The sequence below is a fragment of the Seriola lalandi genome, unplaced genomic scaffold, assembly GCF_002814215.2.
Source record: "Seriola lalandi dorsalis isolate HSWRI2012SDOR001 ecotype SW California unplaced genomic scaffold, Sedor1 jcf7180002054609, whole genome shotgun sequence".
Classification (NCBI taxonomy): domain Eukaryota; kingdom Metazoa; phylum Chordata; class Actinopteri; order Carangiformes; family Carangidae; genus Seriola; species Seriola lalandi.
Window position 1 is genome coordinate 266,149 of NW_019525162.1, and position 26,466 is coordinate 292,614.

At 38.1% G+C, this 26,466-nt stretch overlaps 6 protein-coding genes across 8 annotated transcripts; 2 read left to right on the forward strand and 4 right to left on the reverse strand.

The window, feature by feature from the left end:
* The first annotated feature begins 3,134 nt into the window (after positions 1 to 3,134).
* LOC111664936 (potassium channel subfamily K member 5-like) lies at positions 3,135 to 9,043 on the forward strand. Its single transcript, XM_023419747.2, has 5 exons — positions 3,135 to 3,424; positions 4,868 to 4,979; positions 5,527 to 5,693; positions 5,812 to 5,980; positions 6,117 to 9,043. The coding sequence occupies exons 1-5, from the start codon at positions 3,239 to 3,241 to the stop codon at positions 6,803 to 6,805; spliced, it is 1,323 nt and encodes a 440-aa protein (XP_023275515.1). The 5' UTR covers positions 3,135 to 3,238; the 3' UTR covers positions 6,806 to 9,043.
* On the reverse strand, positions 7,039 to 11,220 carry LOC111664938 (serum paraoxonase/arylesterase 2-like). Its single transcript, XM_023419750.2, has 9 exons — positions 10,166 to 11,220; positions 9,843 to 9,910; positions 9,539 to 9,594; positions 9,173 to 9,338; positions 8,408 to 8,531; positions 8,109 to 8,309; positions 7,908 to 7,989; positions 7,395 to 7,523; positions 7,039 to 7,308 (listed from the first exon to the last, which is right to left on the reverse strand). The coding sequence occupies exons 1-9, from the start codon at positions 10,246 to 10,248 to the stop codon at positions 7,147 to 7,149; spliced, it is 1,071 nt and encodes a 356-aa protein (XP_023275518.1). The 5' UTR covers positions 10,249 to 11,220; the 3' UTR covers positions 7,039 to 7,146.
* Positions 11,221 to 11,362: 142 nt separating this feature from the next.
* LOC111664937 (serum paraoxonase/arylesterase 2-like) lies at positions 11,363 to 14,539 on the reverse strand. The gene is made up of 9 exons (XM_023419748.2): positions 14,390 to 14,539; positions 14,178 to 14,248; positions 14,040 to 14,095; positions 13,354 to 13,516; positions 12,852 to 12,978; positions 12,440 to 12,643; positions 12,270 to 12,351; positions 11,794 to 11,922; positions 11,363 to 11,596 (listed from the first exon to the last, which is right to left on the reverse strand). Exons 1-9 carry the CDS (start codon positions 14,464 to 14,466, stop codon positions 11,435 to 11,437), a joined length of 1,071 nt encoding a protein of 356 aa, XP_023275516.1. The 5' UTR covers positions 14,467 to 14,539; the 3' UTR covers positions 11,363 to 11,434.
* A 1,254-nt stretch (positions 14,540 to 15,793) lies between these two features.
* On the reverse strand, positions 15,794 to 21,508 carry LOC111664942 (casein kinase II subunit alpha-like). The gene is made up of 15 exons (XM_023419754.2): positions 21,381 to 21,508; positions 20,566 to 20,657; positions 20,133 to 20,209; positions 19,803 to 19,931; positions 19,581 to 19,692; positions 19,340 to 19,441; positions 19,196 to 19,246; positions 19,043 to 19,102; positions 18,797 to 18,880; positions 18,584 to 18,694; positions 18,387 to 18,488; positions 17,329 to 17,429; positions 17,089 to 17,237; positions 16,883 to 16,972; positions 15,794 to 16,645 (listed from the first exon to the last, which is right to left on the reverse strand). The coding sequence occupies exons 4-15, from the start codon at positions 19,901 to 19,903 to the stop codon at positions 16,530 to 16,532; spliced, it is 1,179 nt and encodes a 392-aa protein (XP_023275522.1). The 5' UTR covers positions 19,904 to 19,931; positions 20,133 to 20,209; positions 20,566 to 20,657; positions 21,381 to 21,508; the 3' UTR covers positions 15,794 to 16,529.
* On the forward strand, positions 21,016 to 25,114 carry LOC111664943 (uncharacterized). Of its 3 annotated transcripts, XM_023419755.2 has the most exons (11): positions 21,016 to 21,320; positions 22,310 to 22,424; positions 22,586 to 22,647; positions 22,780 to 22,812; positions 22,960 to 22,998; positions 23,281 to 23,328; positions 23,485 to 23,535; positions 23,737 to 24,150; positions 24,251 to 24,289; positions 24,397 to 24,469; positions 24,699 to 25,114. In XM_023419755.2, exons 2-10 carry the CDS (start codon positions 22,417 to 22,419, stop codon positions 24,420 to 24,422), a joined length of 720 nt encoding a protein of 239 aa, XP_023275523.2. In that variant the 5' UTR covers positions 21,016 to 21,320; positions 22,310 to 22,416; the 3' UTR covers positions 24,423 to 24,469; positions 24,699 to 25,114. The 3 variants fall into 3 exon arrangements, with proteins under 3 accessions (XP_023275523.2, XP_087033642.1, XP_087033643.1); XM_087177516.1 differs by lacking the exon at positions 21,016 to 21,320 and having other exon boundaries at positions 21,493 to 22,424; XM_087177517.1 differs by lacking the exons at positions 21,016 to 21,320; positions 23,485 to 23,535 and having other exon boundaries at positions 21,493 to 22,424.
* A 4-nt stretch (positions 25,115 to 25,118) lies between these two features.
* LOC111664897 (transmembrane immune signaling adaptor TYROBP) lies at positions 25,119 to 26,303 on the reverse strand. The gene is made up of 5 exons (XM_023419699.2): positions 26,170 to 26,303; positions 25,988 to 26,008; positions 25,764 to 25,907; positions 25,605 to 25,672; positions 25,119 to 25,482 (listed from the first exon to the last, which is right to left on the reverse strand). The coding sequence occupies exons 1-5, from the start codon at positions 26,204 to 26,206 to the stop codon at positions 25,426 to 25,428; spliced, it is 327 nt and encodes a 108-aa protein (XP_023275467.2). The 5' UTR covers positions 26,207 to 26,303; the 3' UTR covers positions 25,119 to 25,425.
* Positions 26,304 to 26,466: the final 163 nt, after the last annotated feature.

Sequence of the window (26,466 nt, forward strand, 5' to 3'; positions counted from 1 at the left end):
TAACAAGACACACAATAGAGAGTTCAATTGAGCAGGTGACAGCACACGGACTCAAGGAGATGAACAGAATTCAGGTGAACATTTGGCTATTTGGCATACAAATTACAAATTAACAAATTACTTATGCTGCACTGTATGTCATGAAAAGGTGGCCTGAGCACATACACAACTACTAATTAATCACATAACGTTAACATGAATAGTTATGTTAGAGTATAGCATATGGTGCTAGCATGTTTTTGAGAACAGAAAAGCAAAAGGGAAAACAATGGAACAAGGTTATAGTTGACCCAAATCAGTAAAGTCAATTAATATTACCACTGGTTTTCTTTTAGAGCTCTAACTCGTTACCTGCATAATAAACAGAGCTATACAACTAACATAATTCATATAGGACTGCTGTTTGGCTTTGAAAGTCTTGTTTTGGGTAATTTGCCTACATAGGTATATCTGGTTTATGAAGTGTTTGGGGCCCAGAGTCTCTGTGCTGAAGAAAACAACCTTACAACAAACCTTCTGCAGACATTTCTGACCGTTTTTATCATGTACTCGAAAAACTGCAGAAGGTTAGGAGTCCTGTCTTTTATTTCCAATGTAGGCTAACAGCACAAACATCCCTGACCTCGTCGTATTTGACATAATCCCTCTAAATACGGCGCAGTGAACTGTAAACGAACTGCTGCCGTGTGTAAACGGGAAATGAAAGAAAAAAACTCGCTGGAAAAAAGGTGTGTGATATAAAGACAATGACAGTGTCAGAGTAAGCGAGTCATACCTGAGCAGACAGATGTCTCCTCTGTGTGTTTCCTCCACCTTTAGTTTGATGCCATAGTTCCGGTGTTTCCCTTCAGAGCAACTTGGAGACTATCGATCAGGTTTCCACACACAGAGGGAGAGGGAGGCGGTGACGCAGCTACAATGACGAAGCACTAAGTAGTGATGGGTGGAGATCAGAGGTGGGAGCATTACTTCAAAATCACATGGATTACTCTTTCTTTTATTTAAGTAACGATACTGGTAGTCCCCCGAGGAAGCAAGATGCACCAAAGCAAGGCATTTCTGTTTGCCATTACAGGGGAATCAGGTGCAGTATACTTCCTGCAGCGCAGTGGTCGTTAGTGGGAGAATCCAAACTGCCTGAAAACAGACAGGGACTAAGGAGAAGTTAAGAGAATAGTGCCCAATGCAAAACAGGTGCAGCTTTCCTGCTGCATGGCTCTATATTTACATGAGTCGTGTCAGTATCAGGACCTGGGCATTAGAGGAATGTATGGTCAAACATTAAGCTTCAGTTCAACTGCTTCCACCTTTTCTGCCAGTTTCACATGAGCCATTACCAACAAGTCTGATATCAGCAAAGTCACACAGCCATCCCACCTCCCCTGTATGTATAGCCATGTGTGGTCTGCACACGTCTTCACTGGTGGATCAACTAAGAGGCGCTGCTGTGTGTGAGGTTGCTGTCTATTATTTTAAGGAAACAATGTGCATCAAAGTACACGCATTTCTGTGATCATGGGCAACCCTAGAGAGAAACTAATTTCTTACAGTTGTTACTGCAACAACTACTTCCTGAACCTGAACATGAACCAAGGATTAATAATTGATACTAATTGCTCTCTATATCTGATCAGTCACTTCATGTTCCTAGTTGGTTAGAAATAAAAGGGATGTCACGCAACCATGTGACAAATTATTACTTCCTTTTAAACACATCACTCTTTATTTTTGTGTCCCCTCAACAAAAGTGGTAGAATGCATTATAAATCCACAATGACCTTACCATCACTTCCCATTAGTGTCTCCTCAATAAAGTAGTGCTCCAAGTGTATAAGACACACACAAATATACTTGCTATGGCTCCATTTGATGACCTTCAATATCTCCTTAAAAAGAAGAGGGAAATCTCAGAGGGTGCCGTAGACTTCAATCTAGCAGCAGCTGCTACAGCTGGAACATCTGTTTCAGTATTACCTAAAACCCAATGGCCAGTGTTGGCACTGTCCCAGTAGGTTAGTCAAATATATCTGGCCTTAAAGGTGTACTTCAGCAATTTAGTATTGCACTTTCAAACCTGAAGCAGCAGAGTAGCCGTAGTATTGGGTCAAGCTCCCATACACTTCCCAATTCAATAACATCTTTCACAGGCTGATTATAGTTAGATAGATAGATAGATAGATAGATAGATAGATAGATAGATAGATAGATAGATAGATAGATAGATAGATAGATAGATAGACTTCCATTCAGTTTTCATATGTACAATATTCTCACACTGTGGACAACCCCTCTCATCCATTATCACGCAGAACAGCCAGGATCCACCCAGTGTGATTAACTTTACACACTTAACTCCAACCCTCTGGATGTCCGCACATAGAGATAAGAGTAACTGTCATCACCAACAAACACCAGTTCACAAATGTACACGAATAGTTATACTGTTGCCCCCTATTGAATGTTTCCCTTACTGCGTCACACAGTTATTCTGCAATCATGAGAGAAATGGAGAGGATAGATAGATAGATAGATAGATAGATAGATAGATAGATAGATAGATAGATAGATAGATAGATAGATAGATACTCCTCTACCTTTCAGGTAAATATTGTTCTTTCAACTCCACTTCTTTTATTTGATAACTTAAGTACAAAATATAATCAACATTTATATCATGATCTATTGTTATAGGTAAATAGGTTTATTGATCCCCAGGGAGAAAGTCATAAGATGTCTGGCTGCAAAGTTAAAGTGATGTACACATTAATGCATCAATAATTAAAATCCAATAATAAACATCCTTCAACGTTGACAACAAATGGGCCATTCTGCATAATGAGTGCTTTTAGTTTGGTAGTTTAACTTGAGTTAAAGATATTAGTGTTACTCTACCACCGAATTTTGTGAAACTGCAGTGTTTTTGTTTTATTTCCACTGGTATTTATCATAATAAAGGCATAATTTATGTTAATAGTTTAATCCAAAATGTAACGTTGGTTTAAATACCGACGTAATTAAAGGATGCAAGGTTTAAAAAAAAAAAAAAAAAAAGAAGTTTTACAGCGACTCATGTAATGAATAGAGATGAGTTAGTACCTATCAGTCCCCACAGAGAGCAGTGAGGCAACTTATATGTTTTACCAGGAAGAAAGCAGAGCGGGTAGAATAACGCCAGTCCTCTGAGGGAATATGAACCACTCTGCGTCCTAAGGCTGAAGTCTGAAGTTATGACTTTAATATGGCTGATAAAGGTCCGTTTTTAACTTCATGTATTATTTTCTACCTCTCGATTGGGGCCGCAATATTCCAGATTCTTGAGGAGCCAAACTGGATGAACGCCAAAGACCAATATATTCTAGAGAAGGAAATCGTTTTGAAGAAGTATACCTGCTTAACAAAAGAGGGTCTGGATGACATTCTGAAGGTATGAACCCATCTGCCCTTAATGTTAATAGTATGGGAGACAAACGCCATGGCTGTGAGAGTTTTCCGTGTATCCTACAGGAGGAAACTTTCATTAACCTGCTGTGTAACTCTTAAGATGGATCAACCGAAGTGCTCCCATAAACTCTCATAAAATCAAAAGTAATTAATTCAATAACGGTTCAGATATTGCTTTGTATTAAACTGTATTACTACAGTCTAACCACAGATCTATATTAAAGCCACATATATAGTGAGAGAGAGAGTTGATGAGAAGTTCCCCGCCTGTGGGCTAAACGCCAGGACACCTCAGAACTTGTTTTTCCTGGTCAGGAACAGAAAATACCCATTGAAACTATCTGAGGCGGCCCCGGTCGCTGTGAAGCTAAGCTACTAAAATGTTAATTTGTTTAAATATGATGCCTGCATCTGTTATCTAACACAAGAAAGTTCAAGCATTCATGATTGAATCCACACATGGCGGTGAGCTGTAGCCTACATGAAGGTGCATGTCACCTTAACCACAAATATTCGACCGTTTGCATAAGGTGTGTTACGGTTAAATGGCTGCACGAGGTTTTTATAGAAGAATAAATCATTTATATTCAATATGTTTGCTATCAGTATCGTTACGAAAAAGTAGAACGAGTTAAGGGTGATTGGGGACAGTTTTTGAATTTCCGCCCTGTAAGATTTCTTGTCTTAAAAAAACAAAAAACAAAAAGAAAATATCAGTCATACACATTATACATTGCCTAAATGAGGTAAGATGTTGCCTATCCATTTGAGGAGGGAAGAAGGTTTCAAGGTGGATTTAGACTTGCCTACCCTAAACTCACCCAAAAACTTTTTTTTTTTTTGTAAGATTTGGGAGATTGGAGCAGCAGGCATATCTATTGCATGGTTTAAGTTATATTCAGTTCAGTTCAATTCAGTTCAATTTTAGGCTATTTGTATAGCGCCAAATCATTATCTCATGGCACTTTACAGGGTAAGGTCCAGACCTGACTTTTTTTCATTTCTGTTACTATACTATACTATACAATACTATACTTGAGGTTTAAAAATCCATCCACAATTCATACAGTGTTACAGTTGCCACAATGATGAACACATTAAATTGAGGTTAAAAAATGGTTGAAGTCCAAGATTCATTGGACACATTTGAGGTAAAACAAAAATGCTTGAGGACAATTTTATGACCTATGGGTGAAAACTAGCTACAGTGTCATGTCCTTCAATTCATGCCTTACAGGGTCAACTTCCTGTTGCTTGCCATGCCCATCTATGTGATGTGGCGTGCGATTTTTGGTTTCATAGCTAGAAAAAAAGTATTTATTTTCTTAAATGGCACATTTAGGAGCCTTAATTTTAAACTCTGCTAACATACTAACATGAAAAATGAAGTCTCTAAGATGTTATCTGCTAAAATGGTCTTCCACAGATAGTGTCAGAGGCTGCAGGTCAAGGTGTGACCATCACTGGGGACAAACATCGCAACTCGTGGGACTGGGGGAACTCTGTCATCTTTGCTGCCACCATTGTCACCACTATAGGTTTGTATGAGTTCTGCACTAATGAAATATTTTCAGATGAGTTTAATAATGGATTAAATTTACATCAGTATAAAACATAACACTCAATCAACATGATTTACATTGTTTTTAATCTTATAGGTCTCACAATAACAAATGTCTTGTAATCATGTGTAATCTATGATTTATGTAATCATTTTAATTATAATTATGATTGTTATCGTACTATAGAAATTGAGAAAACCATGATCTCGAATGATGAAATACTAACATCTTTAACATCTATAACTGCACACTTGATAGATTATAATGGTAACTCATCAAATGTGCAGTGAATGTTAATTTCTAATTATTATATTTGTAACTAGATTCTTTGCAAGCAAATGAACTGTGCATTGGATGTCTTGCAAAATGAATAACCAAGCAAGTTAAAAAGACAAAATGTGTAATACTTGAGAATGATACCCCTGTATGTAAAGTGTTTTTACTTTCAACCTGGCAACCCAGATTTGATTCGTATTGGTTAACTTTGTACAAAAGTTTATGAAAATATTGTTGTCGTCTACAGGTTATGGCAATGTTGCTCCCAAGACCATAGGTGGTCGTGTGTTCTGCATCTTGTATGGTCTGTGTGGGATCCCCCTGTGTCTGGTATGGATAAGCGAACTGGGTTCATTCTTTGGAGACAGAGCCAAACGACTGTCCCAGGTTCTGATCCGTAAAGGTGTTTCAGTGGTAAGAAATGACTGAACGGCGGAGTTAGTATTTATCTGAATACTGTAAGGCAGCTCCATGAAGTTGTAATATCACATGAAGATTTTATTGTGTATGTTTCTCTTCTCCCGTCTGTCAGAAAAAGGTGCAGTTAACCTGTACAGCCTTATTCCTGTTATGGGGGCTGTTCTTGCACCTACTGATCCCTCCATTTGTCTTCATGTCGCTCGAAGGATGGAGCTACCTGGAAGGGATCTATTTCTCTTTCATCACACTTACAACGGTTGGTTTTGGAGATTATGTGGCAGGTAGGTTTAATTCATACAATGTAAGTCAGTTAATCGAAGGTTAATGTTTTTCTGAGGTTATTTGTGCATCTGAATTTTTTGTTTGGTTAAGTCCTTTGTTATAAAAGTCATGCGCGTGTATCTACTCCCATTTCAGGTGTAAATCCAAACATAGAATACCCCAGACTGTACAGAGTATTTGCAGAGTTATGGATCTACATGGGCCTGGCCTGGCTGTCTCTGTTCTTCAGCTGGAACGTCCACATGGTAGTGGCAGCTCACAAGGTGCTAAAGAAAAGGAGACACAGGCACAGACATGATGAGGAACCCCCGTCTGTAGAAGACAAGTCCAACCCAGACGTGAAGCAGTCAGTCATCAACATCTTCAACTTCCTGTCTGAGAAGGAGGAAGACTACAGCACTGTCATCAAGGAGATTGGAATCACAGCAAGAGAAACAAAACCTGCAGACAACATAAATCGCTCTAAGAGTTGTAGCGACATCTTGACCCTGGATCACTCGCCACGTCACAGACGCATGATGAGTATTAGCGAAGTGTTCATGACTGCAAAGGCTGACATGGACAAAGGTGATCAAGAGGAGGAGAGCTCTGTAATACAAGAAAGCAAAGGAGGCCTTGAACCTGCAGAATGTGCGAGGACAGGAAATGTAGAGAACAAGGACAGTAATGCATTAGATTTAGAAAAAGATGGTATCATCTTCACTGCACCTGCCAAAGATGTTACAGAGGAACAAAGTGCAAAGCGTCCTGATGGTGGGGGGACTAGGTTTAAAATATCCAAAGTAAATGAAGATTTCTTAATGGAGTATGATGAAAATGGGTAAAGCATCCTTTCTAAAACTTCTCTCACCTTAACCAAAATAGTGGAACCAGTCAGACTGTGTTAGAGTTTTGTAGGCTATTAAAACATCCTAAATACTGTTCTGTATCAAGGGAACAAACTGCATTTCATGGAAATACTACTACTACTATGCAAATTAAGGCTGCACTATTAAACGTTCTATTATTTTATGCAACTTTTAAATTATGAGCTGCACAAAATGACCCAGTGTATATATCAGGTAAAATATTTTATTTATTTTTTTGATAATCATATGCATCCAGATCTTTTGGTACAACATTTCTAGTCTATAACAGTAGCACTCATAGACATAGAATACATAGATTATTTCAAATCGCAGCACAGGGCTTTATGGAAAACAGAGCCAATAAGCAACTTTCCCTCATAGGGAGCTGCTACACTGGAGGCCATTAATACATGGCCATTATCAACGTACTCCCGGCTCACCACTGGCTGCTCTGAGTGAATGTTCTTGATCTGGATGACCTGGGGGAGACAAAAAGACAAGGCAAATTGTCAGGCAAATTCAAACAATAATGAAGCTTTATAATTTTAAAATAATGAACACAAACCTCAGAGCCAGGTGGATCTTTGAGGTCAAATGTTGACAGCTTCATGGCATTTGGATGACAGCCCAGCCAGATGTCACCTGTCTTGTGGTCCACTTCGATGTTATCACAAAGTGACCCAACAGCTACAGACTGGTTGGAAACATTGAACACAGTAAATGAAGCTTGATAATCGGTTTCTGTCAAAATGAGGGTAAAGCATGTATAAATATTGTGTCTAGGATTAAGTTGTAGTAGTTCAGCATTTTGATGTATACACTTATTTGCTTTCTTGCCAATAGTTAGATGCTCAGACTGATGTTCGCATCAGTATGTAAAATATGAAGCTAAAGCAAGTGCAGGTTAGTTTCAAGTCTTTATACTAAGCTAAGATAAATAGCGTGATAAATGGATGTGAGAGTGGCGCACATCTTGCATCTAGCTCTGCAAGAAGACTTACCTCCCAAAATGCTGAACTAGTTGTTTAATTTAATTTTTTTTTTTCTGAGGATAGAAAATAAGAAAACACAGTAATACCTTAATATACACTAGTTGTTCCCCTTCTTGCCTTTCAAAAACATTTATCTCATGGTCTATGATGTCTGAAACATAAATGTACCTGTAAGGGGAAAAAAAGCAGTTCTGGTGCATTAGAACACACAGCGCTGTGGAAGTATTCAGTTTAAAAAATATGCACATGTACACCATTAGTGAATGTTGAAATGAACTCATAGTAACCGTTTGTCAGGTGATATGTTGATGCCGTTTGAGGACATAATACCATCGGCTGCCACCCTAACTTCCTCTGGACTGTAGTACACCACGTTGCACAAGGGCATACCCAGGATGGCGGTCAGAGAGTTAAGTGCAGTATTGATAAAGTAGTGATCATTAGTGGCATAGAAGCTCTCGACTCCGACTGCAACAATGTCATTCACGCTGAAAGACATGATGAATAATCATTTTTAAAAAAGCATATGTAAGTTGTCAAATGTAAACTCTGTAATACTGTTAAGGGTTTATTGGACAGGACATACCTGTGGAGTAGATGGTGGGTAATAGTTTTTAGGTGCACAAGTGTGTCCTCGGTAACAAAACGGAAGATCTCAACCTGGCTTTTGTGCTGAGGGTGATTGACAACAAACAGGTATACAGAGCCATCTGCAAAGAAAGAGTAACGTGACGTGCGTTGTCATCCTTCTCACCTCACAGCGTGGTAGAACTTAAAATGAAAAAGTTTCTGTCTGTGTTTGACCCATGTTCTGGTCTCACTGTCACACCGTTGCAAATTTTCATGTTGCTAAAAGTTGTAATCATTAATCTTTTCAGTCATTTTGGCATCACTCTTGGTTACCAGCATGTATGGTTTAACATGACAGGTCAAAGAAAATGATGGTTTTTGATGTTTTGGGAGGTTTTACGTTTGAGATCAGGTTTAATCTCTGTGACAAATACATTGTTTCCGGAGGCAATAAAAGCCAGTTTGTTTGTCCAGAATTTTTATATGAAGCAACAGAATATTTTGCTTCATATATAATTGTTCATTCCTTACACTTCTATTTGTTTATGCCTTACTTTTAATTGGTTGTTTTTGTATGTTTCTAACTTTGTTAACCTTTTTTAGTATTTAGCTGTACCTGTAGCTGTCACTTTATTAAATTCATTACAATTCACGAGGCCCAATGAAAGGTGTCTAGTACTTTTAGTATTTTATATTTTCACAATAATTGCAATCATTTTATGCACAGAGCCTTTTTTTCTTTTTTCTATAGTTGAGATGTTGAACCTGATTTGAAGGTCACCTGTTTCATCAGTGTATACGCTAATGCCATGTGGGTTGAAAGAGCTGAGGTCCAGCTCTCCTTTGATTTGTAGCTGCACTGGAGTAGGCTTTGGATGCAGCAGATCTAAAATGTACATTTTCCCTGGATCATCAGAGAATGAAGGCAATCCAGGATACTTCAGCCCCTGAGTGGAAAACATTGAAAGTAAGACACTGGTACAGAGCTGTGATTTTGACTTGAGATCATTACAGAAACACTTAAGTTAGCTAATTGGTAATCACAACTAATTTAAAACTAATATAGAGGATTCATAAATGAAATTACACTGATGCATTAATTCAGATTCATGCAATTTGTGGCTATGCAGTCATATTAATAACATACTGTGCTCAAGAAGGCCAGTCCATCTTTAAGTATTGTGATATCCTCTGCCCCATATTCTGTACAAAACAAAACAGAATGAAACTCCTTTTTAGTTCTTTAATCTTACCACCTTAACATTGCAAGACAAATATTTGATGACACTTGACCTACTGTCAGTTGCCTGGATTTCAAACTCTTCAGTTATGATCACACTTTACACATAATTGACATCAGTGTAAAAAGATGTTTACTCTCCAGAACATGATTGACCATGTAAATGCCTAAATGAAGACCGTGACATGAACATAAATCCAAGAATGCTTACCAATATTATTTAAATAATGACATTTGAGGTGTTTCACTTCCACTTCTCTGGAGGCAAGGGTCATTTCCCTACAGAGCAAAGTAAACATTTAACAAGAAAACAAAACGCAAGAAGCTATACCATATTTTATAACTATATCATTTGCAGTGTTTGGATATTTGTAAACTTGTAAATTATTGCCTTAATGCATGCTGAGACTTGATCTTTTACTGTACTGATCTTAGTGTAGAAAACAGCACATGTGAACATTGAGGAGCTGTTTTACTAAACCTCTACATCCAAATATGGTCTCTATCTTATCTCTAAGAATAATAAATACTTACTTTAGTTTAAGAAATCTGTGTCCAATGAAAGCAGCAAAAGCAGCAACAAGAGCAGCAAGCAGCACTTTCCTCATGGCAGCCATGTTCAGAAGTCAAAGGTTACACAGGAACTCTTTCAGAGTGCATTTACATAGCTGCACCAAAGATGGAGCTAAAGTGTTTATACCAAGGAGCAGAATTAGATTTACCCTCATTACTTCAGGAAATCTGGATGTGTTATTCCTGATTGACATCATAAATACCCCAAAGAAAAACTCTCACCCAGCAACTGATGTGGGGCATCTTTCTTTTGGTTACTTTTTTAAGAAGTCAAGTCAGTATTTATTTAGGGATCTTAATCACACTCATGCGATTGTGTCAACACACCTTGGAAAAAAAATTGGGGCTATAGAAGAACAAAACATTAAAAGCAACTGACATATAAATATAAGTACAAAAAGTCAGATATGACATTATGTGCAATATGAATACAGTGTACCCACACAATATAGTGGGTACACAATAATAAGGAGGAGGCTGGACAGACAGTTCTGTCTGTCCAGAGTTTCTGATAAAAAAAACAAGATAAGACTTGTGTAACTTGAGTTATGTAAGAAATACTGGAGGAAGTATTGGTATACTGTTTGTCAAGCTGCATAATAAAAAATCCTCACTCATATTCAGTCATTTTGTATGCTGTCACCAACACAGCACAAGACAAGCTAGAGTTGTAGCGTGACTCTGTTTTATTCCTTTCAAATACAACAGAGAAATGTGACATTTTTTTAAATAGCAAATGGAACATGTAAAATCTAAAAGTTCACATTTTCAGGTGACCAGTGAAAAATATTCTTTTTGTGATACACAGCAAAGCAACTACATGAACTTTTTATGTTTGATTGAAAATATAGTTATTCAAGCATTTATTTCACAGTGGTTCATGTATCTAGTCAATTCAATGTCTTAAACCGGTTTCAAAGGTGCTCATTACTCATTCCTATGAATTCAAGTTAACACTATGCATCTATCTTCCTCCAGCTCCTGAGGGATACTCTTACACCACCTGAGAGACTTGAGGGTCTATTACCACATCCTGCTTAGTTCAATGGGGTAAACTGCACTTTTTCACATAGGCCACAAGTGCTGCAAGATCTATGTATATCATCGTTCAAATCACCATTGCCGTGCCTGATTGAGACCCTTACAAAGAGCAAAATCTTGATTTCTTTTTTCTTTATTGAACATTATTTTTTTCTGCTCACTGAGAATCATAGTTTACAAAGTCATTGCCTACTTCAGATCACAGACCAAGGCTTTATGGAACACGGAGCCAATGAGCAACTTCCCCCCATAGGTAGCTGCTACAGAGGAACCCATGATCACATGACCATCGTCCGCGTACACCTGAGTCACCACTGGCTGATCAGAATGAATCTTCTGGATGCGGATGACCTGGAGAAAACATAATCGCAAGACAGAGACAATTATAACAAAATGAATAAGTCTAAAACGATAGCTCATCTGTTTGGGTAAAGACAATATTGGTGTGAAAATTCCAACACATAAAGCATAATATATTTTATGTCTGTTTTTGTGATGTTTGTCAAGGTTCTCACAATTTACTATCTGGTAAAAGTGAATGGACAAACCTCTGATCCAGGTGGGTCTTTGGGGTCAAACATGAAAGCTTTCCATCCATTAGGGTGACAGCCAAGCCACAGGTCACCTGTTTCAGGGTCAACTTCAATGTTGTCACAGAGGGAACCCACAGCCACAGACTGGTGAGACGTCATAGACAAGGTTATGATAATACAGTGATCATGGTGTCTTGATTACCCTGAACTGCAATTTTTGCATGACCTGTTTTTGTAGTTACGGTGGCAAGAAAAAGTAAGTAAACCCTTTGGAATCACCTGCATTTATATGTAAATTGTCTTAAAAATATCATAATCTAAGTTACAATTATGAACAATTTTAGAAATATAAAGATTTTTCCCTTCAAAAATAATAGTTATAGGATAATTCCAGAAGTTATATGTTTAATTATTGATGTTGAAGCATACTGAGTGATCAATGGAAAAACAAATTCTATATAAAAATATTACTGAAATGTTGTTGCATTCACCTTCACAGTGGCCAGTGTATTGTCCTCTTTCCGCTCCAACACGTGCACATTGTGGTCAAATAGATCTGCCACATATATATGTCTGTAAATGAAAGACAATGGTACAATGAAGAAATTCAGACATGTGAAGCATGAATGACCTTATGCATGTCCCTGCTGATCCTTCCTACCTTTTATCTGGTGAGATATTGATGCCATTTGCAAAGTAGTAACCCTCAGAGACTATTTTCACTTCCTTGGGACTGTAGTACACAACATTAGTCCAAGGCTGAGCGAGAAGAGGCTCCACCAAACTTTTAATGATCTCATGGGTAAAATAGTGATCATTGGTTGCATAGAAGCTATCCACACCCACGGCGACAATATCGTTTACACTGGAAAGAAAAACCACAAATGACAAATTATTTTAATGACATAAAATAATTATTATTGACTACAATATATATGTTTTGCATAAACATGTTAACTTAGGACATGGGATAGTTTTGCAAACACTTTATCAGACTGACTACAGCTCCGTACTCAGTAAATCTCAAATGCAGTTCACAGTAGGTACAGTTTAAATTTGTCACCATACACTACCTGTAGAGAAGTTCGTGCTTTATAGTTTTCAGATACACCAGGGAGTGGTCGTCTTCAACAAATCTGAAGACCTCTACTTGGCTTTTGTGTTGAGGATGATTGACAACAAACAGATATATTGTGTCATCTGATGAGAAACAAGGAAAGCATTGTAAAAAAATAAGTAAACACTACTCGCTTTTTTAACACTGACATATTAAAAAGGGAAATGTCCAGATACTCTACACACACACACACACACACACACACACACACACACACACACACACACACACACACACACACACACACTGAGCACCAAATATAAACCATCTTCAGCAGTTATACAGTCAGATTTGATTTTTCCATCACAAAATGTACTTTATTTTGTGCTATCAATGCAGATCGGTTGAGAAATAGAAATGTTAAATCTGGATCAAATTGAGAAAACAGTAAAGTCACTAGACTAGGGTTTTTGCCCTTTCAGGCAGACTTGTGTGACTTAAGTGATAAGTGCTTTTACCACTTGGATCAGTGTATACACTGATGCCATGAGGGTTGAATGACTCCAGATCAAAGTTTCTTGGCATGCGCAGCTCCACTGGTTTTATCCGAGAATCTTGTAGATCAAGGGAGAAGATCTTCCCCGTCACATCTGAGGATGGCATTCCAGGATACTTGAGACCCTTGAGATATTAGAAATAGATTAACAGACTATAAAAAATATTGCACAAAAAAAAATGACACCATACATTAAGTAAAAATTATCAGGGAGAGTGGATTGTAAAGGACCAGTACATAGCCCAGAATTGGATACATATAAGCTTTGTATAAGAGGGTTTTTCTTCTCTAGAGTAGCTAAATAACATCTTTTCTGCATTTTAAGACAAGCTGGTCAAGTCCATTTTAAGAGAAAAGCACATAAGCTATTGACCTTTATGGAACGTTCATGGTTTTAAGTAGGATCAAGACGGATTTATTTTTATCTTTGAAGACCACCAGAGGGATTCATTTGGAGTTGAGTTAGTTTTCTTTCTCACATGACAACAGCGTTAGCCACTGATTAAAATCCCTGACTGAAACATAAAACAAGTTGGACAAGCTGGACACGTTTTATTGACAGGACTTTTATTCTTAGTTGCACCGTTGTTACAAGTTTGTTTAACCTTAGAAGCATAGGTTTGGCAGCTCTTCAACTCAAATACTCACAGCGCTGATGAAAGCAAGTCCATCTCCAAGGATCGTTATATCCTCCGAGCCATAATCTGCAAGCACACAGTTGCGAAGTTAATTCTAATGTCCTCTCGTGTTCATTTTTCAGTTTTATTTTGTTTTGGCGTTACTCACCCAAATTTTTAAGTGCAACACAGTTAGGGAGGTGATTCTGGACCAGCTCCCGAGAGGCGAGAGTCCTTTTCCTGCAACGTTTTCAACACAGAAGTCACTTAGAGGCAGGTGGCCACAACAGAACTTTTATTTTTCCTAAAGAAAAACGAGGAAACAGAAGCTGAAACATAGCCTCGTTGTTTAAACACAAACGGCGTTGCTTTCTGTACTACCTTAAGTTGACAATCCTCTCTCCTAACAGCGCCGAAAAGGCAGCTATTACAAGTGAGATGAAGCCTAACTTTCCCATTTGGAAAGCGAAAATGGCAAACTTTACAAACAGCACAACCGGCTGAGCCCTGCAGCTGAGGCGTGCCACAGCAGGCGCAACTAATGCTGCCTTCAAGACTATCGGACATTATGTCAACTTAAGTTTGTTTTGTTGATTAACAAAAAGACTAGTCTTAGTATCTTTATACAAATACTTTAATTACGAACAACGACATCTTGCAATGTAAACATCGGCAGTGGACTTGATTGATTTCAACCTCTTCTTCTTGGAGCTCTAGGACAATATACGCCTTTGTTTACTCATCTCTTGATTAATAAGATAAAACAAAGCACATTTAATTTCATAGGCCTATTAAACGCACGTACAAGCGAGACAAGTTTTTCGTGTTTTTGATTTCCGACATTTGAGAAGCACCCGAATGTAGCATGATCCCGATTGGTTGGAGCCGCTCTAACTGGAAAAAAGTTACAGCTGAAATGCCACAAATTAAATTGTCTGCACGGAAGTTATGGATTTATTCTGATCTCGGTAGTGAGCAGAGGGTTGTTGGATGGATGTTTTTCTATTGCACTGCAGGTTCAGTCGTTGTCGACTAGTAGCTGTACAAGCAGTTCCGTCCTTGTGAATGAGTGTGTATCAGATGCTGTGAGTGGTTGTACCATAATTGACGATTGACATCTTCACCGTAGGTCCCTTTGCACATGTAATGGCAGGAGTCGTTTTTGTGTATAGTTTGAACCTCTGTCAAACCACTACAAGTGGGAACACTGCCTGCCTTGCATTGGCCTTCATATTTTCAAAAGAGCACATACATGTGAGTGATGAACTCACCTTTTATTTTACTGTAATTAACTGGAACCTGAAATGACCTGGGGTGCAGGCTACATGTGCTACCCCCATTTTGACCAACACTGACAGAAACGTGTGCTCTGAATGTGGTTCATTTCTCATTCACACAATCAGCTTTTATTTTTTTCAAGCTATCTAGAAATATGTACATTTACACTTTTTGCCTCCAAAATGATTAAGGATATATGCATTTTCATCCACATGCTCCCTTACACACATCTGTACAAATAGTGAAAAAAAACATATTAGTCACACATTCACTTTGTTCAAGCTGACCAGAATAATAGGGCTGTGAATGTATGAACACAAACTTGGGGAATCCACTTTGTTCTAAACACACCGTAAGTCATTTGGTGCCAAAATTCATTCATTTTATCAAAGGAAAATGATCCTGTGGGATTATCTGACTATGCTGTTCTGTTTTAAATTCACTTATAAACTGCCAATGCAACCAGTCAACAGATGGTATACTCAATAACATGTAGTGCCTGCAAAGCCCTGTTTAAATTGTTTATTTTTGAAGTTGTTTTTTGTAGGTGATGACTCCTCCCAACATAAAACAAAAAGTTACAAAATTGTCTATGTAATCAAAATCATGTGTAAGAGACTTCATAAAAAACAAACATGAACACATACATACACATACAGAAGTGAAAGTAACATAAAATTGGCAAACTATTGACCCTGTGATATTCAGCATTGGGTGCATGCAACCTGACAGTAACTGTAGAATATCTACAAAAGTCCAATTAAAGAATGATAGCATCTAACAACTTCAAAACACCAACAACTCCTGCACATTACATCGTGTGCAACCAGCGAGCACTGTTAGTTGGGGCACACCAGACTCCTGACTCTGTTTTGTGAAGTCGTGTAAGGTTCACAGTGTAATACAGCAGGATCCCCATCAAACAGTTTCAAGCAAGACTGTATATTTGGAACATACAAAATAAATTTTATTATCCATTCTCTTCATGTCTACATCTTATTAGAATTTCTAGACAATGGCATTGTCAAATAACACACCCAAATTAATTCTAATAATCCTGACAGGTGCAACAATACATTTCTGTCAAGTCCAGGTGTCAAAATATAACTGAATGTGAAAAGCAATTTAAATCTTCTTCTTTTGTTATTTTTAACATAAAAAGGGGAGCCATGGCCCTGGGCCGCAGTGAGAGCTAGGCAGGACATGGCCATGAGCACACATAAACACAGGTGAGGAAGTGGCTTCAGGGTTGGGCCCCAGTGGCTGCAGGGACTTGTGTGGCCAGAGTGTTGGGGGCAGAGATGACAGGTGATCCAGCAATGTTAGCCAGTGGCTGTGAGGAGGACATTGAGGTGATGCCTAGAAGAGACAGGGAGCTCATTTATCATTTGGAAATGCTCATATTTACATGTCACCACAATCTAAATTTAGAGATATAACTTTCTTTGCTGCCATTTGCCGATGCCCCTGTTGCAATCTGCCTATTTGTTGGCTCCAAAGAAAGTTACGCCTCTAATATGCAGCCAAACAAATGGCATCTGCAAATATAGACTATTTCTTTGATTAGGGTTGTTCATTCCAAGAAGTATTACTCACCGGCCATCATACTTGAGGAGCTGACTGGTGTAGAGCTGGCAGCCATCCCCCCAGGAGTGGCCCCCCTTCCCTGATCTTTAACGATGGGATCTGCGGACAGATTTGAGCACCTCATAAACCAAATACATGTGTTGACAAAATTAAGCCACCACAAGTAGCGCGCACAAATTCTGCTTTTTTGAAGAAAAAAAAAAAAGCAATCTTACAGAAGTAGGGATGATCCATGGCCTCTCTGGCCGTGAGGCGGGCTTGATGGTCATAGCGCAGCAGTTTGTCCAAGAAGTCTAGAGCCTCGGTGCTGACCAGGTGCTGGTTCTCACTGTGCACAAACCTCTCCCACCTTTTGCGGGAGTGTCTAGAGAACAAACCAGGGATTAAGTGTTGAGTGTATTCATTAGGAAAAAATATTAATACTGTATTGAGGTCAAACAGCCGCAATGTTTTACCTTCCCAGAATGTCATTGAACCGTGGATCCAATTCAATGTTGTACTTGTCAATGTAGTCGTACAGGTCCTCGGTGCCAAGTACTTTTGCAATCCGCACAAGCTGCAAGGTAGAAGAAACATAATTCAACAATTAAAAGATAGAGTTAGGCATTTGTTAAAGGCTGTGAAGCATACTGAGGAATGTGGACTGGATTCCATTGCAGTATATTTATAATCAATTAGGTAGTGGATTTTTTATGACATGTATACATGATGTCAATAAAGTGGTTATTGTGTTTAAAAACAGATATGAACAGTGTGCATGTTTCATTAAATATCTGTATAGTACATTTACAGTTTGCAAACGTTTTTTTTTTTTTTTTTAAATAATCAAAGCTAACTGAACCAATGGGCTTCGCTCTGTAACTGTTAACTCACATTTAATGACCTATACTATTTTGCAAAATAAACATTATAAATCCATCGTAAGATAAAGCTCAATTTTGTTTCATTTTGATGTTCTGATTACAGTAAACTTTCCTTCATTTAAGAAGCAAAACAATTTTATATCCAGTGTAAAGCAGTAATAAACTACAACTATCTCTAACTTCTAGAGAAATAATTATGAGTTCAATCACTGAGCACAGTGTGAATGTTGTACAGGATGATTTTCTGAAAAATAAATCAACATCTGTTATTGTGTACCAATGGAAACCATTCAACAGTACTGTTGCATAGGCCCAAATGAGCCATGGAAACAACTGGAATGCTGTATGGTCAATGTCCTAGTGTAGGCAGGGAACGTGGGAGTAAAATGTGTTATGACTGTGTCCACTACTACAGTCTCACATTTGTTTTTTTACTCATTTTCTTTTCCATTCAGTACACTAAACTGCCAAAAAGTTAATAAATGCCTACCCTCACACAACAACTGTTGAGACAACTTTGAGAAAGACATATCACATGAGGCCTAGCAGAGTTGCTGTGTTGCTAATGTCTAGTGTCAGAAGAATGTGGTTTGACTGTGTAAAAACAACAATACTATGTAGTACAAGGTGTTAAAAAAAAGTCTGCATACCTGATCGTAGTTGTCATGACCATGAAAGAAAGGTTCCTTTCTGAAGATCATGCTGGCGAGCATGCAACCCAAACTCCACATGTCCAAGCTGTAGTCATACATCTACAAATAATACAGAGAGGTGAAAAGGTTTTAACTAACTTCATGACTGTAAAAACCCTGGCATGACTAGACATGTAGGGATAAAAGAGCCTCACCTGGTAGTCTACCAGCAGTTCAGGTCCTTTGAAGTACCTGGATGCCACTCTCACGTTGTATTCTTGGTTTGGGTGGTAGAATTCTGCCAAACCCCAATCAATTAGACGGAGCTGGAAGTTAAAAAAAGGTGAATACATATTACAAAATGTAATTACCTGTTGTCAAAGGGAAAAGACAAGACATGAAGAAAATTTCACCAATTGAGATCATACCTTCCTGTGTTCATGGTCAATCATTACATTGTGTGGCTTGACATCTCTGTGCATTATCCCCATACTGTGGCAGTAATCCAGAGCCTACCAAGATACCAGGAAAATATATGTTAAAAGTATTCTCTGACTGTTCAACTGATTTAAATACAGTTTGATATAATGTCTCTGACAAATATTAAAAGAAACAATGTGGACTATAAAATAAAGTGTAAATATCAAGTGTAAGTATCAAAAACTGTGTCTTACCTTCAAGATTTCGTACATGTAGAACCGTATGTCAAAGTCAGATAGGGTTTGGTACAATTGCTGTAAAAACAAAGAACGTATGGGCCATCAGAATAAAAATAACTTTGTATTAGCTTCTCTTAAATTACAAGTCAAAAGAACCCTGATCTTTACCTTGAAGTCTGTGTTGTTCACATGTTCAAAGACCAGAGCAGGGGTTCGTGACTAAAAAGATAGAGAGAGAAAAACAATGTACGTGTTTATGCATTTATACACAAGTCCTGAATTGTTAAAATGCAATAAGGAGAACAAAATTACCACAGGATCCTTGACGATATCTAACAGTGAGATGATATTTGGGCCACCCCGCAGATTCTCCAAGATCTTTATTTCTCTCTTGATTTTCTTTTTCTTGACCGGCTGTGAACAATGACAGTCTTGTGAGGTACGTAAAATCTCCATTGTAGTGACAAAATATAGTATAATAATAGACTGAGTTTTACCAAAAAACATTGGCAAAACACAAATTATCTGGCTAATCAAATGATTATCGCCATACCTTCAGTATTTTGACGACCACCTTTTCATTGTTTGTGATGTTTATGGCTTCAAACACTTCGCTATATTTTCCTCTCCCTAGTTTTCTGACTAGCTGATAGTCATCTTGGTTTCTAAAAAAAAAGGGAAAAATTAAAACAGTTAACAATCCTGACATGGTTTACCCAACAAAGCAAAATAAAACAAATACAACTAAAGCCCCAACAATTCCCCTTTGCCTTACCCCCATTCAACAACATGGGACTCATAGTCCCAGTATTCCCGAGGTCTCTGTGTGTTTACATCAGGGTAAACTCGAGAACGGCTTGGAACAGGGCCAGACATATTCTACACAAGATCTTCTCTAAATCTCCTATAAACATAACAGGACAAGAAAAACAACAAAGAGAAAAGTGAAATTTCAGCAGCTTAATTTCACAGTAGAAGACAAAGATATTACAAATATTAATAAGTACTTAAGTATTTTATATTCTAATTAATCATGTTTCAGAGCATCCTTATGGTAACCATAGGTGATATAGTGTATATAATCAGGTATAAGATAACACAATACCTGGGAGTATCCCTCCAGGATGTTGGTGATAGATGAATTGGAACAGGAGTGGTTGAGATGCCTTTATGGTAAGAAAGCTACATGGGCACACAAAAATAAAAAGACACTTAGAGCGAATTACTGACCATCCATTAAAATTGTTTCAACGCCATATGTAAAACCGAAAAATGAAAATCATAGCTTTAGACAAGTTTTCACTTGAAAATGTTTTTCCCACTTTCTCAGGATGTTCATCTGAATATGAGCGTTTCAAAAGAAAATGCAAATGTTTCTCACGTGCTACGAGAAGGCGGCAACAGTACGGTAAAAAGTAAAACAACAGCATATGTGTTAAAAAGAATACAGATAATAACTAAACGAAAAACAATTCAAACAAAATTAAATTATTGGTGGCTAGCGTGTCTAAATATGGTGGCTTGTGAAATGGAGAAACCTGAATGTTAAATGGGGGCATCCAACCAGTCTAATCAGGAGGTACAGGGTTCAATACAGTCATCACTGGGGGCTACACCAAGGCAGTATCTCCTGTTGAAAAGAGACAGAAAGTAGGTTGATTAAATCAATGCTCTCAATTAAGCAAACATGAGTGAACTATGTGAGCCAACGTACGCTAACCAATACAGCTAATAAGGCTGCATTAAATTACTGCATTTATGAGAAGCATTTAATCGACAAATGGTCTCTCTGATACAAGATACTCGTTCAGTTATGCCCAATTTGCCCGCTTAATACTTTAATGAAAAGAAGACTGTACGCAGAAACCTTCTGTGGCCCAAGGCCTGTACAAGTGCAGTGGAGCTAACAGCTAGCTATGAGGCGAACCGGGCAGCTGGCTGCTAGCTAGTTAGCATTAGCTCGGCAACAGCAGAGGGAAAAGCCGGTTGGAAAGTCACAACTAGCTCTCGACCACAGTATGGGCCTGTAACGGAAATAAACGAACAGTCCGCGTAAAAATAGTCAAATCACCATTCCAGCGACCATTACTAACGTAGAGCTAAACAACTATCTTCGAAAAATATATTTCCTAAAGCTAAAAAAGTGCTAAGCTAACAGGCTAGGGGAGTGAATAGCTGCTGGCTGGCGAGGCAACTGGCTGACAACGCCTTGAAAAAACATCCTACAAACACCGTGGTCGAGCAGCAGAACGGCACGGCTGTTGTGATACTTGTTCCCAGCTTTCCCTGACAGGTAAAACACTAAACGGCTGTTCCAAACCTACGACGATTTACGGTTAAATAACACGATTACCTCTCGGCGCTGTTGGGACGTCAATATGGCGATGCTTGGGATCAAGAGCTTAGTGCGAACAGCCTTTCCCGCAGAGGGCGCTCTCCCTTTTCTTTTTCATGGAGGGGAGATCGTAGCGCTCTCTGCCACCAACAGGTCTGATTGAAACAGAAACTTCAGTCTGTATCTGTCTGTATGCTCAGACAGCTGTTTTGTGTGATAACGTTGTATTATCCTAACCCAAACACACGGCTAATTTCTACATGCAACATGCTCTTTTGACCATCACAGGCCCTGCAGACACCGGATATGATTTAGTATGTTTATGATAAATGACTACATCATTTCAATTTTAATAGTAGGAGTACATCAGTTATAAGAGTCAGGGTTTAACATATTAATTCCTCTGCTAACCTAAAATAACAGTCCCCAGCCCCACCTTTCACTCTACAGAGACACGCATGAGACTGCAATTCAAATTGTTGTGCTCTTCATTTCAGGATATTTCTACCCAGAGACATTTCTATACACTGATGTTCAGTGGGGCCTGTTTTTTTAAAAGGTCTTTGTTTAGGCAAAATATAGAGCCACACTGGTTAAATGGACAATGGTGTAATAGTGACAGAAAACAATACATGGTCTGTGGCATCATTTAAAAAGCTACCTCAGTCAGAAAAAAAAGCCAGAGGCATTTTCCTGAAGTAACCGCTCACCTATAATCAGCACATAGTAGAGAGACAGACTACCGTAATTCTTTTTGTGCGTTTGAACGTTTAGAGATTTTAGTTTCATCTTGTAGTGATATAATGAATAGATCTTTGTAAACTAATTAGGACCTTTAGCCTAATTGTTGCTCCTCTGCCTACAAGACACAGACTGTTGAACACACAGAAATAGCCTTTGATGAAATCTCAATTTGATACACAGTGTCAGAATCTGTAATTAACCAGGGCAAGACCTATTCAAGGTTAAAAAGCAGGATAAAGTGGAAGTACTTAAAAGCCAAACAGCACTCTTGCTGTCAAACAGCAGACACCGCTGGAGCCTGCAGTCAACAATGAAGCTGTAAGTTTTAATATTTTGTCATATAAATATTTGTCTTTTCAATCACCTGTCATTGAAATATATTTTATTTCTGAGCTATAAATGACATAACGCCATAAATTTGATATGAACATGAATTTCCCACCAAAACCTTGAGTGAATTGTGATTTTATTTGTTTCAGCATCGTGTGGTGTCTCCTGCTTCTTCCATTTGCAACTGTGGTGTTGACAGCCCCAGTCAGAGGTAAACCCATCTGCAGAAAGAAAAAATTATCAAATGTTGTTTTGAGCTTACTCGGCTTTTATAGTATATGTTTAATATTTATTAAATAGGACAGTAGCAATCACACCTTTTCTGTCTTTCTGTCTTTTCAAGATCGAAGAGAAAATTTCATAAGCTTCCTGAATGGTGAGATTATTTATGTCATTTTTAAATGTCAATTAATGTTTTCTTACATGCAAAATAGTGCTTGTGATGGTGTTTGAAATCTGACAAATGACTGTTTAAATCATTACTGTGAACCTTTATCTCATATTTTTTTCATTACTGTTATAGATGCACTTGGCGCAATGACCACACCTGCATATGCAACAGGTCTGTGATTCAAAATGGATCAGTCAAACATAGTGAGATACATTTGGTTCAGTGACAGGTGACAACTTATCTCACCAGATCCTCAAATTACTTTTAGTTCCCCAAGAATGGAGATGTGAGGTCACAAAACAGAACTGAGACATTGTATGTGTGTGTTTGTGTTGCTTTATTTTCTAGCTTAATCTTCAGGGTGAACTGAAGCAAGCATTTTTGACAGTATCTGATTGTGACCATGTAGAACTACCTCAGTGATTATCAACACATATTTTCTCATGTCTGCAGCAAATAGAAACCCTACAAATAAACCTGTGACAGATAAAGACTCTGAAGGTACATTTTCATACTTTTTCATACTGTTGAAAGAAATGTGTAAGGTAGTGCACAGTAGTGGACTGGTTATATATACATTTAAGCATCTCAAACATACAATGTATGTGTTTTTCATCAGTGGGATTTCATTTTAAATAGCAGCAAACTCTTTCACAGATATGTCAGATGCAAAGTCTGCAGAGAGTTTTGACACCATTGGGTTTACAGGTGTGTGGGCTTTATTTTACATGCAAATGTAGAAAAAAAAATCTTAATTTTCTTATAAATAGAACTAAAAGTTTTGTTAATATTTCAGAACCTGAAGTATCTGATAAAAAATAGTGGTGTATGCAGAGCTGCAGTACCTTAAATCTGAGCTATAACATATATTGATGCAGATGTTATGCCTTTTATTCTTCCCATATACAGACAAAGGCCTTGAAAGTCATGAGATCTGGATTCCCGAAGTTATGGTGGATGATAACACACCATCAGGGAGGAAAAAAGGAGTGGGCAAAGACAGTGTGGGGCCAGTGGATGTGAGAGGAAGACTGGTTCAGGACCTCGGGAGCAGAGAACCGACTGATCTTGACAGTGAGGAAGGAATGACGGTGGTTGCTCAGGAGGATGGAAATTTGTCAGGAAAACAAGTTATCCGTTTAAGCGGAGACAAAGTGATTGACAGTGCCAGTCAAGGTGCCAATCTCCAAGGAAAGGTGAGGAGAGTTAATGGGTTGATTGGTGTGTTGGCCCCAGGCCAAAGCAGAGAAATGCAAGACTGGGACAGTGCGGAGGACAACAATGGCAGACTGCCTGCAGTAGGAAACACCAGAGATACAGATGGTAAGACCAGATTCTACATTATACAAAACAATATACATTGTTCCAAGAATTATACCCAGAGCGATCAAAGGCTGAACAATTGATCTTAATATTCCCACAGAAACCAGAGAGTATATCAGCTCTGAAACTTATCCAATCGGTAGAATATTTTTTTCTTCCATTAGTCAATATTGTAAATACATTGTTTGATTGCTTTCCTGAAAGCCCTGTCATTTTTTGTGATCCACTTTCTCTTATGTGCTTTAGGCCCCCCCAGAACACAGCCCCAGTAGCTTGTCTGTTCCAGCCAGGAGCCGAGCCTCCTGGTGATCATATAAAGGTCTCTGCATTTTATTTAGACAAATGATTTCTGCTTGGATTTTTATCCACCTAACCCAATTTAGAAAACAACTCCATGACATATTGTTACCACATTTAAATTCCTTACATTTCATCCTAGTCTAATTACAAGACGAGACTGCTTCCTAGATCTTGCTTTGTTATTCAAATGTTATGCATGTAATGTTGAATAATAATTGAATAATTGTTTTTCCTGCCATTTTTTTTAGATTCCATTTCTTCCTCATAATGAGTCAAGGGCTGGCATCTGTTGACTCATAGGAAGCAGACAGACTGCTTCCACATAACGCTGCTTCTGGGACTTTTTGATCCAAATTTAGATTAGATTATTTAGATAGTCATTTTAGTTATGCGATCATGTGGAGAGATTTGAGAAACAAAGCGGTTTCAACAATTTTGTATTAAATAGCATAAGTCTCTACTGCGTGATGTTTGGTACAAAAGCTGTAGTATGAGAAATGTGAAAAAAATAAAATTAGAAATGGGCACAACAACTTTTGATGACTGGACAGAAATGTGTTGCTTTTATCTAGTACTGAAAGTCTTTGTATGTTCATTGTAATGTGAAAATGTATAAGTAATCCTCTGAAATATAACTACAAAATAAAATAAAATGTAAAAACTGCATATTTTTCATTTCCTTGCTTTGAAAAAATGTAGTTTAATAATAATAAGATAAATACAAATACACATTTTAAGACAGTTTAAGATTTACAAAAAACAAGATTGTGATGCAGCGAACATCACATTCAGCACAACACAGTACTCAGTGAATAAAATATACATATTACATGTAAAAGACACATTTATAAAGCATCTTGTTACCTATAATTCCACATAAGTATAAGTGGCAAAACAAGATGTGCATAGAGGAGTGTGTGAGTGTTGTGAAAATACAGATGAGACGTTGTTGGGATTTTTATAGCTTTAGTTGTTTCATTTCCTAAAGTGCTGAAGCTCACTGTACACATCTGATTGGACTCCATGTAACTCCTATAAAACAGTAAAAGCAATTCATCATGGAAAAACAAATAATATATAATTAACACCCTAAACAATGTGATCTCCACATTTAGTGTCTTTGAGGCTTCATTGATAATGTAGTTTTACTTTACCTGGTAGGGAGATTCTGTGACCTCTGTTGGCATTTTCTTTGATACTGATGATGGCAAGTTTCTTCTACCTGATAAAAACATTTACATGTCAAGTTAGTGTTGTATGACCACCCAGCATACTCACAAATAAGCAGGGATGCTGATATTTTGAGTGGTCACCATCATGAGAATCCCATTCTTTCCTTCTCTTGTGTTGAGTGGCAAAGCAGAACACAGAAATAGTGATGAAGATGGTCAAAATAATGTCAGAAGCAATAATGGCGATTACAGACTCCATGTTTATCAGGTAACAGGAACCACACTCTGTGAAAGAATGGAGAAATAGGATTGAAACACAAAACCAAAAGACAGCTTGGAGAGATTTAATTAGAAAAGTTAGATACCTTGCTGTCCATCTGCAGATCCTGAAAGACAAAGAGTTGATAAAACCTCAGATGATAACAAAAACAGCTGAGAGAGTGCCTACGATAATTTACTATTGTGCAATCAATTAGTACACTGGTAAAAGACCAGCACAAAAGACCAGCACAAAAGACCACCACATCACATATAGCACATCACTCACCAAACAACGAACCCACAACACAAAGAGCGTCAGACATCTTCTGTATGTTGGTTTCAGGTCGAGGAGGAAATGTGAGAGAGAGGCTGATGGCCACTGTCCTTCTGATCTTTTTCCAAATGGCTGTGTCGCTGCACATAAACAAGATGATCCGCCACCAGCACGGTCAGGGGTGTGACGGTTTGTAAGCTTGTGACTGCACTCGGAGGAGGAAGAGGGAGTCCACTGAGAGAAGAGGAAGCTGCTGTTTTTGTTTCTGCTCTGTAATGTCACATTCATGTGAGGGTTGCTGGTCACATA